At 39.6% G+C, this 20039-nt stretch overlaps 1 protein-coding gene across 1 annotated transcript in view; it reads left to right on the top strand.

The window, feature by feature from the left end:
- STARD9 (StAR related lipid transfer domain containing 9) overlaps positions 1–20039 on the top strand; it is a 96422-nt gene that overhangs the window by 66640 nt on the left and 9743 nt on the right. The window contains exons 22-24 of the mRNA XM_064424512.1: positions 4768–4970; positions 7334–7814; positions 8667–19793. Coding sequence (XP_064280582.1) covers positions 4768–4970; positions 7334–7814; positions 8667–19793 — 11811 coding nt within the window. The remainder of the gene's footprint in view (positions 1–4767; positions 4971–7333; positions 7815–8666; positions 19794–20039) is intronic.

The raw sequence follows: 20039 nt of genomic DNA, 5'->3' as shown, positions 1-20039 counted from the left end.
TGGAGAAGGTGGGAGCAGTTGTGCAGATGTGCATTAGTGGATAGGCTTGTAATTCTAACTTGTGACTGCTCTCACTGAGGGGTTTGCAAGGGTGCAAAATGCCTTGCCAGCATCTTCTTTTCTGCTTTATTTTTAACTCCTTTTCCCTTGGGAAAAATAATTTGTGAAAGACAAATAGGACTTGAACACCAGGCGGTCGAAAAGATGGGGATGCTAACTTGACTGATGTCTTTTTTGAGAAAACTGCCAAATTTCAGCTTTTACCACATGAAATTATTTTTCACTGTAGTTTCTCTATTTGAGCCTTAGGATTTTGTTGCAGCAGGTATTCAGAGCTATTGCTGCCATAGTTACTGAAAGCTGCATTATGCTGTAGCAGCCGCCAGCCTCTGCATCAGCAGCAGAAGTGTTTGGGGAAGAGGGGAGGAGAATTGCACAATAGGATCCCAGAGAGCTGACAACAAAACCGGCTGGAAAAAAATGTGGATTTACAGATGGCTCGTTTAGCATGCATCCTGCAAACTTTGGAGAGAAAAATGAGATGGAAAAGCAATCCAGCAGAATCGGTATAATATTAATGCTTTCTCAGTAATTTGTGATTATCTTTAGTTTAGGGTTGGTGTCTTTTTGTTGTCATTTTACTTGCAGCTTTTAATGGTTTACTTGGAGGAGGGGGTAACTGTTGACACTTCTTGCTGCATTTGATACACCCAGAAGTCTGCATGCTTCTATGAAATTCTCTGCAGAATTGCTTTTTTTAATATGCTGTATGCTAGAATATGCTGGTCCTGTGAAACCAAGACTTTATGTATGTCTTGATACCTACAAAAATGAAGCTGTTTCTCTCATGTATGTTCTGAGGCTATTTTATTTCCTACTAGAATTATACTGAGTGCAGATTGCTTGTATGGAAAAGCAGGAATATGAGCAACAGCATGCTTGGCTTTTTTTGCTGTATCTCATAGCATTCCAGTGTTTCATGTCTGAATTTAACAGTACGTCTGATTTAAGATGTTTTAGATTAAAAAATTAGTGATCTCTCCTACTTATTACAAAATTTGGCTAAATTCCTGTTAACTGGACTGATACTTCATTTTAGTTTAGTCATTCAAACATATATGACACAAACTGACTGGTTTTTTAATTGCTTATTAGATTATTTAGCTATGAAATGGGTGTGAATCTGTTATTTTCTTTCTGGGCCATTGTCATATCATTTTTTAGTTTAGTTTATTATGTTATTTTCACAAACCAGCAGAAGTGTGCTAACATGACATAGCATGTTCAAAGGTGGAAAGGGAGCATTCTGACTTCATGTTCTTGGTTTCAGCAGCTTCTGTGAGAGGCAGATCTGTATCCCAAACTAGCCAGTAATTCTGCTCTCACATTCAGTATTTCACAGCCAGAGGGAAAACATCCTCTTGTATTTGTGTATTATGTAAGTGTCTCTGCATGGATTTTCATTATCTTTTTGTTCCACTTCAGAAAACTGTCTGTAAGAAGCAGCTTCATAAAAAGCTGCTTAATGTTCAGTCTCTGTATTCAGACCTGGCTTTACTGCTCTGCCTGATTTTTGTTTTGTACTACTAGAAATTAGGAAATGAAGCAGAGACAGTGAAATAACAGCAGAACTGCAAGTTGTATGTATACCTGGAACAACAGTATTTTGTTACAGAGACTTTAACCTTACAGAGGGAGAGTTGTACCAACAAGCTACATCACCCAAACAAAAGCAGAAAGAATGCTGCAATGGCTGCTGTGCTGTGTTTAAAGTGGAATATGGTTGTTCCTCTGGACTCTGCCTTTCTGGGGTGTAGTCATAACATGGATCTGTGATTAATACCATCAGTTTGGCCTGCCTCATGTTCTGCTGTGTGCAAACACACACGGCTGTTGGAAAGGATCTCACCATTTCATGTTAGTTCAGCAAAAAGCCATTACTACACACGTGAGGGAATATGCTAGTGCTGCTGAGAGCAAACAGCACTCTGCCACGTGCATTGCTTGTATTGCTTATTCTCTCTTCCTTTCTACTGTGGGGGTGGGCTGTGGTTTCAGCAAGGTTGGAAAGTACAGCAAAAGCTTGTGATCCTCTCACAGCTGTAAACAGATGTTACCTAACCACCCCTGAGGGCATTGCTAGGTCTTTGGATTGAAACACAGTGCTGAGTTGTATCATTTACTTCAGTTTGTAAGCAGTTTGAAATCTGGTAAGTAAATTTTATGGGAAGATTGGCTGAAAGCTCAAAGTCATGGTTAGGAAGAATGAGAGACATTTTATCAGAGGAATTTTATCTAGTTTTAGTAAACAGTTGCAGAGCAAAAATTCTTTCACTACTGTTTTAGTATCATGATTCTTTTCAGCCTGCTGGCAATGATTTACTCAGTTTCCTCAGTTTCATGCAGAATGATGCTAACAATGATAAATTAATAGAAATCAGCTTTTTTGATATTTGACTTTCTAATGTTTGATAATGCTAATGGATCCCTATCACTTCTCTTTGTTTCTTTCACACGTGTCTCAGACTAAGCAACTTGCCTAAGGTCATGTGAGACCAGTGACAAATTTAGATTCTTATTTTTCAACTTTCATACACCAGAGGAACCAGAGCTTTCATGTGTCTGTTAGTAGAACAGGTTAAAGACTATCTCATCACCAGTTTCTGCAGAGAGGCTGTTAGGTTTGGTGCATAGGCATCCAGAGGCACTCCTCGTCCTGAAGACTTTGCAGACCAAGGATGTGAAAGCACAGAGGTCATGTAACTGCTCCAAATCAGAAGTATTTTGTCCCAGATCAGTACTTTAACCTCCAGATTATATGGCTGCTCCATTAGAAAATATGGAAGGCAACCTCTAAGCTGTATTTAGGGCAAGCCTCCCTGAGAGTTACCACTGAAACCATGGGAGCTTTGCCCAACAAGATACTTCAGATTCAATATGTTTGGAAAGTGGTCCTTCTTTAGTGAGCCAGTCTCTCTTTAACCTGTGAGTTTGTCCCCCTGTGGCTGTGGTGTTAGAAACACCTGAACAGCTGGAGGTTTGTAATCACCACTGGAGTGTTTCGGTGCTGCAGGGAAATTCAATTCAAACCTACCTCAGCTGAATGAGAAATGAGGCATCCCACTTCTATTTCCTGGGGATCAATTAAAGTTAATCTAAGGGGGAAAAAATTACAAATCACAGGGAACTGGCATCTTTGGAGATGAGCCAAGGACAAAGAGATCTTGGACCTGCATGTCCTTACAATTTGTTTGTGTAGGTGACAAATAGACACAAACCACTTAGCAGACGGCAGCAGCAAAGTTTGTGGTGTGTTTGCACCATGACAGACAACTGAACAGAAGATATTCTGTGATTCTCTCCCAGTTACTCTCAGCATTACATTTACATAGCCATTAAAGCAAAACACAGTTCTGTTTTTCTTGTGTGAGCAAGATTCATAGTAATATTGTAAATTATTGAAAATCTTAAAGCTTTTGTGTACTGAGACCTTCCTACATCTTCTTATGAAGTGCAGTGTGTGAACCATGTAAAAATACTGCAGGAGATTTGTAGATTTTCACTGCTCAATTATTTAATCTGTCCTTTTTGCTAAACTGTCACACAAAATCAATTTTTTGCTGTAGAAATGGTTGCTTTGAACACATGCTTACAGTTCTAAATAGAGATGTCAAATTACTCCTGTGTAGCAAAGGTCAAACACTTTTTTCATACAGATGTCCTTGTATTGGTAGTGGTTTTACAAACTACATGATATTTCCAAAGATTTCCTTTGAAATTATATTTTTTGAGGTTTTTTGACCTTTAGGGACTCTTTGGAGTTTTAGTGACTTTTATTGCTTTAGGAGTATAATGAATACATTATTTAATTTATTATTAAAATAAAATTAAAACATTTTTTCAAGACTCAAAGGTTTAATTTTCTGCGGTTATATATACTAATGCAGTGTTTAGCAGGTAAAGATCATATATCACCTTTGGATATAATCTAACTTTAATGTTAATGATTTCTTGATGGTAGCACGTGCAGAAGTACAATATCTATTCCTTTCAGAGGGCTAAGGTATCTTGAATATAATAATGCATTATGGGGAGAAGAGATACTATTTTGATTGTCATTCTGATGATCTGTTTCTTATTGTTGTGTGTGTAAAAGTTTGGCACACAGTCAGAAGCCAAACATCTTGGAGAAGATTATAAAGCAGTTTTTCACAGGCTAGTCACTATTCTGATCCCAATTCTTCTCCAAATATAGAAGTAACCTGATATAGCTCTTGCATTACACAGAGATTTGGGTGATCAAGGTCTTTCATTGGCACTGCCAGAGACTGTTGGTGTAGTCCTGACAATGCCTATAAATATTTCTAGGTTGGAGGTTTTGGTCTGAAAACAAATAATGTTGGTCATTTTGTAAATCACTTCAAAGTACTTAGAAGAAAAATCTTATAATTTGAAAACAACCCCCTCCCCAGTTTCATCTATGGAAGAATACAGCAAAATGAACAGTGACAATATTTTTTAAAATCTTTTTGCTGTTATCTTTCTGGCAATGGAATTACCTGCTTCACTACTAGAGCTTTCATGTTTTCTGGCATTTATGACACTCACAGGGTTGCAGCTTCTGTGATGTGCATATACACAACTGTGAGTTTTTGCCATAATGCACCCTTATTGAACTAAACAACATCTTGAACATTGTCTGTCTTTCTTTAGTAAGATGACTGGTTTTATTAAAAATAATTGATTCTGGTTTAAATTCACTGTCAGCTTTTCTAACAGCAGAGAAATAGATGCTGTGCATGAAGAGTACAAGCAGAAACTGAGAGACCAGGAAGCCTTCCACAGAAAACAAATTCAGCAACAGCAGCTCTATGTTGAGGACTTAAAGCAACAGATTCTGAGAGGACAGATCAAAGCAGAGCAGGAACTAGAAAATGACCAAGCATTCATCAACCAACAAATCCAAGAAAGTGGGTACCTGCCTTTTCCCCTGCTTCAACTCCATTCCATTACTGCACTTTCATCCTCTAACCATTTTTTGTGCTAGTGATGTTTTTTGGGGTTTTTTTATGAGTGGAACTTTTATCACGGCTAATTACTGGATTTCTCCTACAATTGCCTTTCCCTTGAGAACAGTTACTGAGCTTTGATTAACAGAGTTATAGGGCTCCTTTGCAGTGCTCCAGCAGCACTGTTTAATTAGCACTGCAGGTCATTAGCACTGCTGGGAGGGACAGCACCAGCTACTCCCCTGTGGCTCTGAGCCTCCTCTCCCAGCCTGATAACAATCCTGCCTCCTTACAGCTGTGGTTCTGGTGTTCTCTGGTTTGTCTTCTAATCTATTTGATCTAGGTTTCTTGATAAGCAAAGGGTGCCTATACAAAGTGTCATTCCCACCTGGCAAAATCTGCTGTTTGGGCCTGGAACAAGAAAATTTTGTGAATTTTAGCAATGTCTCAGACAAAACTTATGCAGGCAGCGATCTTCTAATTAAGCCAGCCACAATGAAGAGATGAAAAGGAAATTGTTTTGGTGGCACATAGCAGAAGAATATGTAGATAGTACAGAAAATCTGAGAGTTTCCCCCAGACATCTTTATTTTGTGGCTCTGTAGACTTGTTCTCTGCTTCCCTCTAGTTCTGCTGTTTTCACTGTGTTCATGCAAAGCTTGGCCAGGCAGGTAGTGTTTGCCAGCCAAATACAATTCTTTACTTGGCAACACACCAAAGTTCTTCACCTTTTCTGTGTCCTCTGTGGCTCAGCTCCTGACAGTGCCAAGTTTTTTTGCACAGAGATTAATTACCATCTTAAGCTTGCAACTCTCTTGCAGGGAAATTGATCTGCCAAATATTTTGCTTGCTAAAATCTTGCTAAAGAGAACATGCCTGGAAACAAAGTTGAGGAAAAAAGGCTTTGTATGTCAAAACTAAAAATGTTATTAAGGAAAATTAACTAACATAATGACAAAAATGCTTCCCTTTTATCCACAGAGTAACCGTAGAGTTAGAACTCCTACCTCTGTTCATGTGCTCCTTGCAGAGCTGTCAATACAAGCAGGACAGGAGACTCATTGTGGTGGGGTTCACTAATGAAGTGTGTTTAACAAGATCAGTATTCACCAAGCAAGTGATACCTACAATGTCTCTGCACTAATGATTTCTTGCACTAGGGAAATTTCCAGAGCCCCAAATTCCTCTCTTGCAGCTCAGCTGTGCAGAGCTGCAGGAAGCCCTCATTCATCACATCAAATTTAAATACTTCTTAATTCCTACATCCCTGAACCAGCAATGAAACATTGCTTATTTAGTAAAGGACTGCACATTGAAAGTAAGCTCAGCCAGAAAAAAATTGCCGCTATGAAGACAGCAGTGCTTTGGGAAATGTTGGTTCTTTGAGAAGTGCTCCACTTGTAAAGGAACCTGGCCTGAGATTTTTACATTGCTTGTTCAGCAATGGATTTTTTTGTTTGTTTCTTTCTTTTGAGAGCTGAATATGTATATTTTTGTAGCAGCATAAAAATTCTGCTTCATTAAGAGAACAGGTCCAAGCCATCAGATACATCAGATCTCTTCTTTTGTTACAGTTCATCATAGCTCAGATTGTAGCTGGTGTGCTTTGAAAAGCGTCTAAGCACATCCATCCCTTGCATGGAATAAAACTATTCTTGCATCTAGGGTTTAAAACAAATCAGCCTGGTTCTGTTCTCTACTACATTCTCACTGACTGCAAATATCAGGCTCTGAGTATTTAGAGAAGACTTAGTGTGTAAGCAGAGGTAACATATTTTGTTATCAAATTAGGTTGATCACTTGGTGTGTGAATGTATTTGGCACTTATGAACTGTAGGGGTCATTAACTGAAGCAGAGAATCTAATTCTTTTTGTGGAGTAGAGTGGTAATTCTGTGAAAAATATACATTGACTGGTGCTATAAGCTTGTGGTTTTTGAACTGTTTGTCGTAATAGCGAAAGGTTGTGTTGGCTTCACATGCATCTTTGCCATGACAGTATTTGTTTTATTTTATGCACATTTAACTGGTTGATCTTAAAGGTCCCTTCCAATCCAAGCCATTTAATGATTCTTTAATTTTATGATTACATGCTTATATTCTGCAGTTTCTACCTGAGTCCTTAACCCAATGAGGAGGCTTTTAGTTATCAATGAAGTAGAGCAACAGTACATTTTTCTTTAAATAGTTTGTCAAGACTCTACATGCATAGAAATTCTGTTCTCAAATTACCTCTAAAGGCTGATTAAATTAAGAAACAAGATAGTAACAAGTAGTGCTTTTCCTAGGATTTTTACTTTCTTTCAATCATTGTTTTGTTTACAGACCAGCAGAGGCTTATAAATGAGAACAAACGTCTGGCTGCTCTTCAGCAACAGCAGAGGGAGTTTGCAGTGCAAACAGAGCCTGCGCTGTGTGCAGAGGCCGAGGTGCAGAGCACCACTGGGCTGGAAACCTGCCTTTCCCTGCTACAGCAGAACAAGAAGAGACTGGTGCAGCTGGAGCTCTTGCAAAGGTACTCTTTAAAGAAGGCTGAAAGAAACCTAAGGCGGAAGAAGGTCAAGTTCCGGCTGGAAAGGATAGTCAAGAAGCAGAAGCTGTTGGAAGCCAAGCAACACCTGGAGCAGCTGGAAGCTAGCTGCTGGCTCAGTGAAGAGTGTGTGAAACAATCCCAAGCCCTAAGTGATAATATTGCTGTACGGTCCTCTTTGGATCACCACTTGCAAAAGAGACAGAAATTGTTGGGTTTGAGTTCCTTGCAGCACAGGCATTTGTTCTGTGATTCGTACCTGCCCCATGTACCCAGGTAAGTTAACATTTGCCAAAGACTCTGCACTTTCAAAAGTAACATAAATTCAAGGTATTTTCAGGCCACCTATCCTGAATGCTTTTCAGTGTATTGAAGAAAATCCCCAAATCTACAATATCAGTGATCCCACTACATTGTACTTCAAGATGGAGCTGTTTGTCCTTTTCCTTTGGGTCCCTACTTATCTGTCTGGCATGGTCTTCCCCACTTTTTTGCATTTCTTTCTCAAGTCTTTCTGCACTTTTTACCTCTTTGAGAAGGCTTTTTTAGAAGTGGTTTAGCTTCTGTTGTTACCTTGTTCAGACTGTTGGTAAATACTAATTTTTGCACAATTTTATCTTGATTATCATCAAACTCTTCTTCAGAATATTGGTATCTTTGGATAGATTGAGAGGACTTTTATACTGGTCAATCTTTCTCAAGCTAAATGTACATCTCCATGCAATGCTAAAATGTTGGGATACTACAGTGCCTATCACAGCATGGTCCTTAGCTATTTCCACAGCAGGAAATAGCCAAACTCTGCTAAGTGGATTTCTGTGGCTTAGAACTATCTTTTATTTTTAATTAATATTTACAGCTACTTGAGCCTACAGAGATTCAATATGAAGCTATACCTCACAGCACTGAGCTATTTCTTTGTGTGCAGGGCATCTTTCCAGATAGCAAGGGGATTTTATAATTAGTCACAGAATTTTATTTTTTTATTCCCTGCTAGAATTGGATTTTGAAAGAAAATATTGTTGCTTCATGAATTGTTATTCTTATTTGCAAGACGTTACTGTGGTGAAAATGTTAACTACATTATTCATGCAAGAATTGGACTTTATTTCTTCTTTATTTTCACAGCTGTTTTTCAAAGAGGGAGTCTGTCTCCAAGTTATCTACCTCACCAAATATTGATCAATACTGTAAAGGTAGTACAACAGAGAGGTTGTCACCTGTAGAATACCTTAACAGAAGTGGTAAAGACATTTCTGGGAGTGATGACCTTAATGATGAAAAGGGGATCTCCTTTTCAGTCCAGAGGCAGCTAACTGAAAAACAAAAAACATCTTCAACTGAAAATAAAAAAGGAGGAGAGAAATACTCTAATGATTCAGCTATCATGGCTTGTATCAATAAAAATTGTAAAAAAATTGAAAAGTTAGATGACAGTCCAGGGCAAGCTAGATCTCAAAACCAGACCTCTAAAGGTTCCTCTCCTGATCTTTTTAAGGAGAAAGATGAGCCAAAAACCTTTATTACAGGGAGAAGAATGACAAAATCAAAGGTGCTAGGAGATTTAAGTCAGCCTGCCAGCAGCAATGTAGCACAAAATAGAGCTCAGGTATCCAATAAAAAGATTAGAATGGATATCAACGGAAAAGGCCACAGGTCTTCTCCAGAAAATTTTCCTAAACAAATTAAGAAAACAGTGTATGGAAACCCACCATCAGTGCATCTAAACCAAACAGTCAAAAATTGGAAAAGAGAAGCAAACTCAGCCTTGCCAAGTCGTGAGAAATCATCAGTGGAAGAGAAAGAATTTCTGATGGCAGCAACATCAGTAGGCAATCTCACTAAAATGAACTCACAGACACCACTCTCTTATGTTGAAAAAAAGTGGCACAGTGCTGAGATGCTAAGTGCTGGAGCGCCCAAAACAGCCACAGATATGCTGGGGAACTGGCAAGAGGATGATGAAAATGAGATTTCTGATACTGACAGTTCCTATTCTGTAGATTCGCTCTCCTGTGCTTATGCAAAAGCTTTCCCAGAGAAAATGAAACTGGAAGATTTTGACAAAAATAAATGTCTTGCCAACCCAGAAGATTCTGAGAGCGATGACAGTCAAATGTCACAAGACTCTCTGATAGAAAAGGAAAATAAAGCCAAAAAGCAAAATACAAGCCAATTTCACAAGTTAAAGGCCCATCGTGAGCCAGCTAAGCTTTACAAAAGCAGAACGGAGAACCATATTTCATCTTTGGTGACATCATATGCATCTCGTAGGAGACTGGGAAAGGCTGAAAGAAGCTTTTCTCTGGATAGCTTAGCTGATGGGGAAGAGATGCCAGCAGAAGATCTGGTAGAAGAATCCAAATCTGACTCATCTGATGAAATGCCAGCAGAGATTTTCTGGAAGTTACAAACTCCTAAATTACCAGCTATGCAGATTGAGGAAAACCATGAATCCAAGACCTGCAACAGAGATACAGAACGGATAGATTATGATCTGAAGCTGACCAGTTCCTTTTATTTGAACACCAAGCCACAGACTGCTTCCAGTAATGCTTGCAAGAAGTTGCTGAAGGGAACAAAAGTCTCCTTTGTAGAACAAGAAAGGTCTCCTGAAAGAAGACTGTATTATACAAGTGGAAATCCTTTGTTTACTAATGATGCCTGGTCTTCCTGTGACTCAAAGGTTGACATTAGCAGCCCCGGAATAACAGCATCTTCTTCCCATGAAAACTTGGAGTTTCAAGATGCTCGTCTGTGCTCTTCAAGCAAACCAGAACTTTGGCTAAAGAAAGATGATCTAAAGCAGTCAGCTGCTGAGGTTTCTTTTGTTTCTGGCTCGAAGCAGATTCACAGCATTACTCACAGTCCACGTCATGTAATCCAAATAAACTCTGTTTTCTCCTCTGACACATTGGAAGTACCTTTACCTGAAACAACAACTGCAAGCAGGACATGTGAGAGCAGATCATTAAATAAGGTTTTAAAGGGATGGACAAACTCTAGTGAAAATTCTTCCTTGGAATCTCCAAATGTAAAGTCCTCATTTGCTAGCTCAGTAGGACTAAGTGCCTCTTTCCTTCCTACTTCAGCAGAGCATGATTATTATGAACATTCAAGGTCACACCATCCTGAACAAGAACAACCGGGTGAATTGTCCACTTACAGGTCTGCTACTGAGTTCAGCTGTTTGGAAAGCACCTCCACTGCAGACTGCTTGTCACTGGTATCTAAGAAAGAGGAGAACTCTGCCACCACAACTCATCCAGAGCTGCCAAAAGATTATACTCCGAAAGAAACACCTTTTATTTCTGTGTTGCCTGTGCAAATTGAGCAGAGGAATGGCTGTGTAGATGCAGATTTAGAAGACTACTTATTCCAAACTTTTTCAAAAGATGAGTTTGACAATGACTACAATAACTTGATGACAAAATCAAGTGTGACAGATTCAGGCAGTGAAAACACATCTGTCAGTGTACCTGCTGCTGAGTGTTCTATGAGATTTGCTCATAATATGACCTCAACACAGACATCTGCAGTGAAACACATCCAATTCACATCCAGTGGAAACTGTGGGCAGCTTTTTCCAGTACAAAAAATACCAACACGTTGTGATGAAGGTTTCTTCCTCAGTGACTTAAACAAGAGCTGCTCTGTGGTGAGCAGTTACAAGCTTCAGATGGCTGGGCAAGGAGCAGAGTCAGCTGATACAGATGAACCCCCCAGGTCAGGGGACAGTAATCTGGAAACAATGCAAGAAACAGATCATGAGCAAATACCTGCAGAAGTAACACGAGAGACAGATTTTTCCTCACAGAAAACAACATATCAATGTCACCCTTTAACTGCTGCCAGCACAAGCTATGACCAGTCTGCAACACCAATAGAGGTGTGTCAAAAAGAGACAATCTGTATGGAAATAAGCACAGATAGCTTGGCAGACATTGTGCCAGAGGTGCCTTTGCCCAGAGATTGTGAAGAATATGTATCAAAGGAAGAAGACTTGTCTTCACTAAATCATTATGAATTCAAACACAAACCTGATTCCAAGGATTATTCCCCTGAATGTGCTTTAGCAGACAGTCAGGCGAGTTGCTTATCCCAGCAAATTTCAGAAAATTCTACATTACACACTGATAACATAAGAAAAGAAAGCAGTGAAAGCAAAGAACACAATGTATTGAATTCTCAGGCTGCAGTTCAGAAAGAATTTTCATCCAAATATGAAAACCTAGTTTTAAATGAAGGAAGTTATTTCCTACTGAATGTAAATGGGAAAAACACCAAGTCCTTTCCTGCTGCTATTTGTGAGAATACAAATTTTCTCCCAGAATCTAATTCAAGCCTATTTTACGAAGTTTCAACAAAAGCTACTATTTTTCAAAGTGCATATGAGACTGAAAATTATGATAAACTATTGGAACATGTCACAAAAGTGAAAGGAGATTATGATGCTACATCTAATCTTAATGTGGAAGTCAGTGTCACAAAAAGTTGTTCTGGTGTACATTCTGGCTGCCTCTGCCTAACATGCTCTTCAAAAGCAACAGGACAGAAAAACAATACACATAAGGCAACTGACATTTCTGCAGAATTTGATGCCTCTGTTCTCTTGGAAACAGAAACACAGAACAAATCTTTACCTGAATCTAGAGAAGAGGAAGAAACATTTTTTGAAAGTGATTGCCCAGTGGACTTTCATGTTGAATGTGATGCAAATTCAGAGTTGGGAAGGGTATTTGAAAGCAACACAAATGCATCAGCTGTCATTTCTCAAGAGGAGAGTTCCTATAGAAATAAAGAATCCAAATTTTTCAGAGACGTAGAAATGGATACAGAAGAAGCCATGGCTCCTTATCAGAATACATCCAGGGATGAGGAAGTAACAAAATCAATCAATAAGGCAAGCAACTTAGAAAAAAGTGCATTGGAAATTAAATCCAGACACACTGAATGTTTACCTGGCAGACCAGTTGCTCAAGTCCAAAGTGTAACTGAGGACAGTAAAAAGGATTTTAAAGACATTGGTCTAGCTCAGAATCCAAAGAAACCTACTGACATCACAGCTTGTGAAGTTCACTGTGAGTTTAATACAAATCTGTGCCTGACATGTGAAGAGCTGCGCAAAGATGAACTGCAGGAAGGCAGCACAGGGGCAGAACATACTCAGGAATCAAAAGCACTTGTGCATTCTGGCAGCCAACTTGAAACAAGCAGCTTCTGCCAAAAAGAAGTAAGTGAGAAAACAGAAATAGGTATTTATTCAACAGAGCTTTCTGTTGCTCCCAAAACCACTCCTTCATCTGTGAGTTCCCACACAACGGATATTACTCAGAATACTTTGGGATTCCTTGATACTTGCAAAGGGCTTTTACAGATGAGTGGAACAACAGAGAATGCAGCTGAAACCCTACTAATCCCAAGAAGGCAAGGAAATATTTCAGCAGAACTTGAAAATGAAGGACAAATAAATTCTAACAATATAATTGAACATTGTGTACCAAACTGTTTGCCCCAGGAAGACATGGTTAATGAATGTGAAGTGACTGGGAGTGAAGAACAAATTACCATGACAAACACTGAGGAGCTGGTTATTACGAAACAAGAAGACTTATGCACAGATGAAAATGTTTATTTTAATGAACAGTCTCCAGCTCTGCATCAAACATATTGTGACAGAGGTGACAAAGAAGAAATTTTAGATCAGTTTAAGATTCCTGAAAGGTACCTGATGGCTTCTGAAGTAGAATCAAATATACTGTTAGAGGATAATTCAAGATACCAAGACCCTACTGAAATGAGTGAGGATGGTGATCCAGTGGACTCTTCTACAGAGATAGGACATGTAGTTGATCCATGTGAATATTCAGTTGAAGATAGTGCTGATATTGACCAATACAAAACTGAACAAAAATTTACAAGTCTTGACAGACATACTGTGCAATCTCCTGAGCATGACACTTCAGAAAACTTGAATGTAGGTATCGTTAGAAAAAGTTTTGACATTTGTGAATTGGATCAAGTGGGCTCCAGAGCTGGGGAAGAGACAGTGCAATTGATGAAGCTAGTAGAAATGGCCAAAGCAGACAAAAAAAAGCAGATATATGTAACAAACACAGAGGAAGTAGAACTGATCTTTTTACAAAACCTGGATGAACTCTTCCCTGAAAACAAAGGCAGCTACCAAATGACACACGATAACAACAGATTAAATGAAATATTAAGAGAAAGCCAGTGGGTGTCTACGAGCTTTTCTGGAAATAATGAAGACATTATCAAGCAACAGAATCCACCAGCATCACAGAAGTGTACAGAAAAGAACCAAGAACTTCAAGACTCCCCATGCCTGTCTGTAAACCAACCTTTATATCTTGGAGGAAGTGATGATTCTCATCTGGTTCAATGTACAAAACCATCTAACAGCAGTCTTGGAACCGGAGCTGTTCTGCCTTACTATGAAACATTAATGGAGAGTGAGATTGGTGGTGGTACATCTGTTGCAGCCAACAAAACAAGAGAAGACAAACATCTTCCAGATAAAACACCAAGTAAGAGTGTAGCTCTTCTGCAAACCAGGACCACACAGCAGAGGCAGGAGGACGAACCTTTTGTATTTAAAAATGGACCAGATTATGCCATATCCACACAACCTGTCAATGAGAACAGCTCTTTCACTCCCTACAGCGTAGGTGGTCTTGAGCCTGGAACTGTTGTACTTCAGCAAAGGGCCAAAGGAGGTTCATTTTTCTTGGAAAAATTAGATTCTTCTGAAGATATAGTGCAGGATATTAATAATTCTTATGAAGAACACAGTATGGATTTAATGGTTAATGAATTATTAAAAGACTGTCTTAGTTCCATAGACAATACAGCTCAAGAGATAAAGGATACTATTGTGCCTGATTCACTAGTGTTGGATACTCCATATCTGCTGTCTTCCTCAGAGAAAGAAGTGATGGAAGATATAGGGGTGGGGAAAACCCACTCTTCACTAGAAAGCTCTACCCAAAAAATATTTCAGAATATTAATGCAACTCAGAAAGTACCTCACTTGGGGGGTTCACCACTGCATGATGAGAAGACATTTTTAAGTGCAAGCTATCCTACAGCAAACAGTAAATGTGAACATGCAGAGTTTCCTGTTGTAGCTGGATATCAGCATGAGCCCATAGAAAACCAGGAACATGAAGCTTGTGAAGAGTGCTGTGTAGACCAATCAGGCAATGCTCTTCCTGAGAAGGCTCCAGCCCTTTCAGAAGGCCTGAACAAGTCTCCAAAGGAACAGCCACATCATAGTAAAGACTTTCTAAATTATAATAGGAACTTGTACACTTCTGAATGTTCTCCTGGTCTTCTGAATTGTCCAGCATCATCTGAAGATAGTTTAATTGTCAGCAGTGGAGACAACGATAAAAATAGTACTGTTCTCTCTGAAGAAACAAAGTACTTTGAAAGTGAATCAACTGGTTTGAGTGTATCTGTAACTTTTCCTGGTGTTTCTCAAAAAGGAGACGAAAAGGGAAATAATTCTGCAGTTGCAGAGGCCACATATGCTCAGAGTAACAAACTCCCTGAAAAAGTTGTGGAAACAGAGCAAAAGGAGAAAATTGTTCAAGGTTATTTCCAGAACTGTGGTGACACAAAAGAAGATAAAATTCATGAGTTCTCAGAACACTGCAGTAACACTAATAGTGTGGCTGTACCAGAATCAGGTCTGCTCACTTTCCAGAGCCAAGGACAGACTGGCTGTAATGAATCAAAGTCTCTGCCATCACAGTCTGCAGAAGACACTCCACCTGAGATACCATTTCAAAGCTCCAAGAACTTCAGTGGTTTTAACACATCTTTTTTATTTGGAGACCCAAAATCTCTAGTATTTAGTCAGCTTGAGGACTCATTTCTGGACAGCTGTTTGACTGAGAAAGTGTCCTGCAATTCTGCAGATGTGTGCTCTGTAAAAGAAGATTTTTCCCAGTCATTAGCAAGAGTCAATTACCCAGCCTTAACAGCATTTTCAGAATTTCCTTCAACTGCAGATGCAGGCCATGGTGAAACTAGCACGTATGATACTTCACATTCAAATATACTGAAACAGTCTCCATTTGCTGTTTTGCAAATACAAGACACTCAGTCTGATAAAGCTGTGGTATTTGATGAGCCAATATGTGCTTCAGGAAGTATTTTACTTTCTCTTGCAAAAGAAAACATGCATTTTCCAGTCTCAGACATAGACTGTACTTCATATGAAAATTCTGCTGTAGATGGGGAACCTGTCTATGGAAATAATAATAAAAAACCTGACAGTGATACAAAAATTGATCAGCATCATTGGGATAAAGTTCTACCACAAGAAGCTTGCAACAAAAACATAGAGAAAATACCAAATGATAATTCTCTTTTACTACCATCATTACATTTATGGAATACTAGAAGGGCAATTCTTATTAAAGAGGGACAAATTAGAAATACACTTAACGGAAGTAAGGAAGAACTGCATTCAAATATTGAGGCTGAACATTTTGCAGTAAAGACAGAGTCGCGAAACACATTAAGTAGAGAACCTGTTGAAAAGCAAACTAATGTATCCTCAAATTCTCCAAATGAACCAACAAGCTCAGAAGTTAAAATGTTGGAAAATCTGTATCCAGGAGATGTTCAAGTGGATCCTGACTACACCTGCAATTCATTTGGTCAAGCATATCCCACATACAGAAGCCCTGATCCCAGGCAACCATATCACACTGTCTCGGATTTTGATAAAAACCTTGCAGATCTGCAAGGTAGCTGTCAGTATGTGCCTCCAGGTGGACAGATAGAACAGGTGCCAGATAGAACAAATGCAGATGGTAGAAAAGAGATTTTACTTTGCAAAAATAATGTATGTTCAAGCATTGATAGTGCTGCTGATGCTGGGGCAAACACTTGTTCAACAATGGGAGACACTACAATGAGGAATAATACCCTGAAATCAGAAAGATTCAATTTTTCTGTAAAAAATAATGAAAAAACTTCCATAAACTTTTTACCAGAAAGCCATGATTTAACTCTTCAAGAATCCAAATTGGTGCAATTCAGGAGCAAAAGATCATATTCCACCACAAGGAGTACAAAGGGCTGTAAACAAAGTGAACTGAGACCTTATTTACAAAGTCACAGAGTATCAGCTCCAGCTATTGCTGTTTTCTCTGACACAGAATGTACTTTGGAAGCTTCATCTAAGGCAAATCCTTTGTTGTATTCTGTATCTAAATCACTGCAAGATTTGAATATGAGTGTAGAGCCTCCATCACCAACTGAAGATGATCTTTATGAAATTGAAAGATTTTCAAAGAAGGAATTGAAAAACTTTCTACAAATTAAATCTAAACCAAGATTTCAGCAAAAAATGGCACAAACTAAAAAGCTTGCAAAATGTGATTCCAAAAACTTACAAAATTTAGCAGCAAGAAGCCAAAGTAGTCAGTCTTTGAAAGACTGTACTAGTCAATCTCCATCATCCTTACTGCCCACAGCTCACAGTTCTGTGTCTGCAGAAGCAAATGTCCGTTCAAACAGCAATTCTGTAGCTCAGTGTAGTGAAGGGGAAGGAGAAGAAGCTGGGTACCAGCCAGAAACTGATTTATTTTTGCAAGATAATAAAGATGCAATGCATTTTAGATCAAGTGATATCAACCCATACATTCACCCATGGCAACAAGATGGAGCCTGCAAGATTGGCTGGAAACAGTATGCTTTTGGAAGTGCAAGTGATGTCTCTTGCAATCAAATTCCTTTGAATATGGAAAACCGTAAAGTTATGAGATGTTCCAGTGTAGACAATGGATTGAACTCTCAAAATTCTCCTTTTCGTTCTCATCTAAGTTCATATGCTACAGCAAAAGTTTTGTCAAGCACTTTGAGTAGCATTGAAGGTCTTCAAGAATGGGACAGTGTCAGACAAGACTTTCAATCAGCATACTTGAGTGACAGTACCAAACAGCACAGCAACATATCCAGTGAAACATTGGAGACTAACTCAGAAAACAACACTGCTGAACTTGAGAATCCTTCCACACAACCTGGAAACTCTTCAATGCAGGTTGATGAAATTGTACTGTTGTATCCTTCAGAGTCTGAAAAACCTTCCAAAAAACCACCAGGGATTACATGTGAGCAAGGAACACAAACAGCAACTACAGGAAGGTACAAAAGGCAGAGAAGACATCAGAGAAGCTATACAGATGTTTCTGCAAAAAAAGAGGAAACAAACAGAGATTTATTTCATCAACCTTCTTCTTGGACAAGCATGCAAAACCTGTCCATGCATCTGTCACAGCTTCTTCAGAACACTTCTGAGCTGCTGGGAAATCTTTCCCAACAGAGTGTTATAGACCGTAAGCAGAATGCCAAAATCAACCAAAAGAGAATTGAAGGTGCTGTAAAGGCTATTAAGTCAGATAGCTGTACTCAGACTACAGCAGATGTAGGCACTCAGACTGAGATTTTGGAAAAGCCTCAAAGCAAACATGAAGAAAAACAAGTGGAGGCAAAAATGGAAAAGGAATTGAGGGCAGCTCAGGCAGTAAATGCTGATTGGAAAGAAATTGGTGCAGATACAGTAGGAGAGATTCCCAAAAGGAAAGAGGAAACACCCACTCCTGAAGAAAGAACACAAGAACAAACAGGGATGAAAAACCTGGGCAATTCTGACTTCCATGACAGTCTTGACAGCATTTTGGAAGACTCCTTTATGCATCTGCCTTGTTTACCCAAAACTTCCACCCCTATTTTCCATTTTCAAAAAACATCACTAAATGCACAGCAGAACGTTGCTTTTGCTAGTACCAGAGTTTCACCTCTCACACCATCTTTGCCAAGCTCAGGGCAAGATGGTTCTTCATGCACTGTAGTTAGCAGCCCTACTAATAGCACCTCTCAGTCTCCAACATCTTATACTCAGGATAAAAGAAGTGTCAATGAAACAGAGACTCCAGCTGAAAGAAAATTTTGGTACAAAAATACCCTGCTAGTCGACAGGGCCTCTTCCCCTATTCTAACTCTCAGCGCTAGTCCCAGCAGCCAGAATGCTTTTAGCAAGTCTGTCTGTCCCACTAAGGAACCTCTTGGATATTCCAGCGTTGCTTCAAGTCCCCTTCACACCAAGAGAAAGCTGAGGGCAGGCCCACAGCTCAGCATGCAACACCATGTGGACAATTTTTCACAGACAGAAACAGACAGTGAATCAAGCACCTCTAGAGAACACAAGAGCATAAGAAAGAAATCTGGAACTTTCTCTGATAAGAAAGCAGCCAAAGACCTTTTAGGGCAGGATGGTTCAAAAGACTTGGAAGAGCAGCACAGACTGAGGGTTGACACCCACACCACCATTTGTGCAGAGCGGCTGTATCACTCCAGCAGTACGCTGGAGGTGTCAGGACACAGTGAAGTTGTAACAGGTGATGGCAGAGACCAGGCTTCAGTGGCACATTCCCTTCATTGTATGTATGTTACAAGGGGTGGAAGAGGTTCTTCAGGTGGAATCGGGCACAAAAAGTTCTCTGGGAATTCTGATACTGCTTTGATTCCTAACTACCCTTCTCCAAATGCTGACTTACTTTTTAATAAAAAAAATAGTGCCACTTGTTCAAGTAAGACAAATGCTGGCACATCCTCAGAACCTCTGGTAGAAGCATCTTCTGTACAATTTCATGATTTCTTCTGGAGGAATGAGGACAGCTGCCCTGCCCCACTCTCTGATGTGAGCGACGTGCAGACGTCCTTCCGAGACGACAGTACCGATTCTGTCACTGGGAGCGAATGCGACACTGAAATCCCTCTCAGCAAGAGCTCTGCTTTTGCAAAGCCCTACAGGCCTCGGAGTTGCAGCCTCCGTGACTTACCCATCCACAATAAATTCAGCAACTGGTGTGGTGTTAGGAGCAGCCCTCCTCCTCTGCTACTCGGCTTGAGCGGCAGCGTGACCGATTTAAGGGGTCAGGCAGAAAAGAAGCCTGGAAGCACACGATCAACAGAAGTGGAAGGGAATTACCAGCCTTGTGACAGCAGGAGCAGAGAGATCAAGAGACTTCAGAGAGAGCGTGCCCAGATCATGTCCAGCATTCAGCTGAATCTGCATCAGCATCCCCTCACAGTGGAACTGACTGAGGCAAAGCTCAATTATGGCATTGGGGAAACAGATGCCCTGCTGAGGGTCCTTCAGAGAGGAGCTGCAGATGAGCCAGGGGCAATTCCAGTGAAGCAGCAACTTTATGAAAGGTAAATTACTTTATGTAGTATTGTTTTGAGTATATTTAATATGTTTCATGCAGATTAAATAACATTTAGTAATGAGCCAATCACTTAGTCACAATGAATGAAGAGATACACTATCAGACTTATTTTAAAAATTGTTAAGCAATGCATTTAGGACAAAATTTTGGGGTTACTCCAAGAAAACAGAGAAAAGTGATTTGGTGTAATCCAAATCTAGTGTTACCTCACTCTTAAAATTTCTAGCAGCCA

This window comes from Passer domesticus, chromosome 6 (genome assembly GCF_036417665.1).
Source record: "Passer domesticus isolate bPasDom1 chromosome 6, bPasDom1.hap1, whole genome shotgun sequence".
Classification (NCBI taxonomy): Eukaryota; Metazoa; Chordata; class Aves; order Passeriformes; family Passeridae; genus Passer; species Passer domesticus.
The sequence above is the reverse complement of the archived record's forward strand: the minus strand, read 5'-3'. Positions and strand labels throughout refer to the sequence as shown.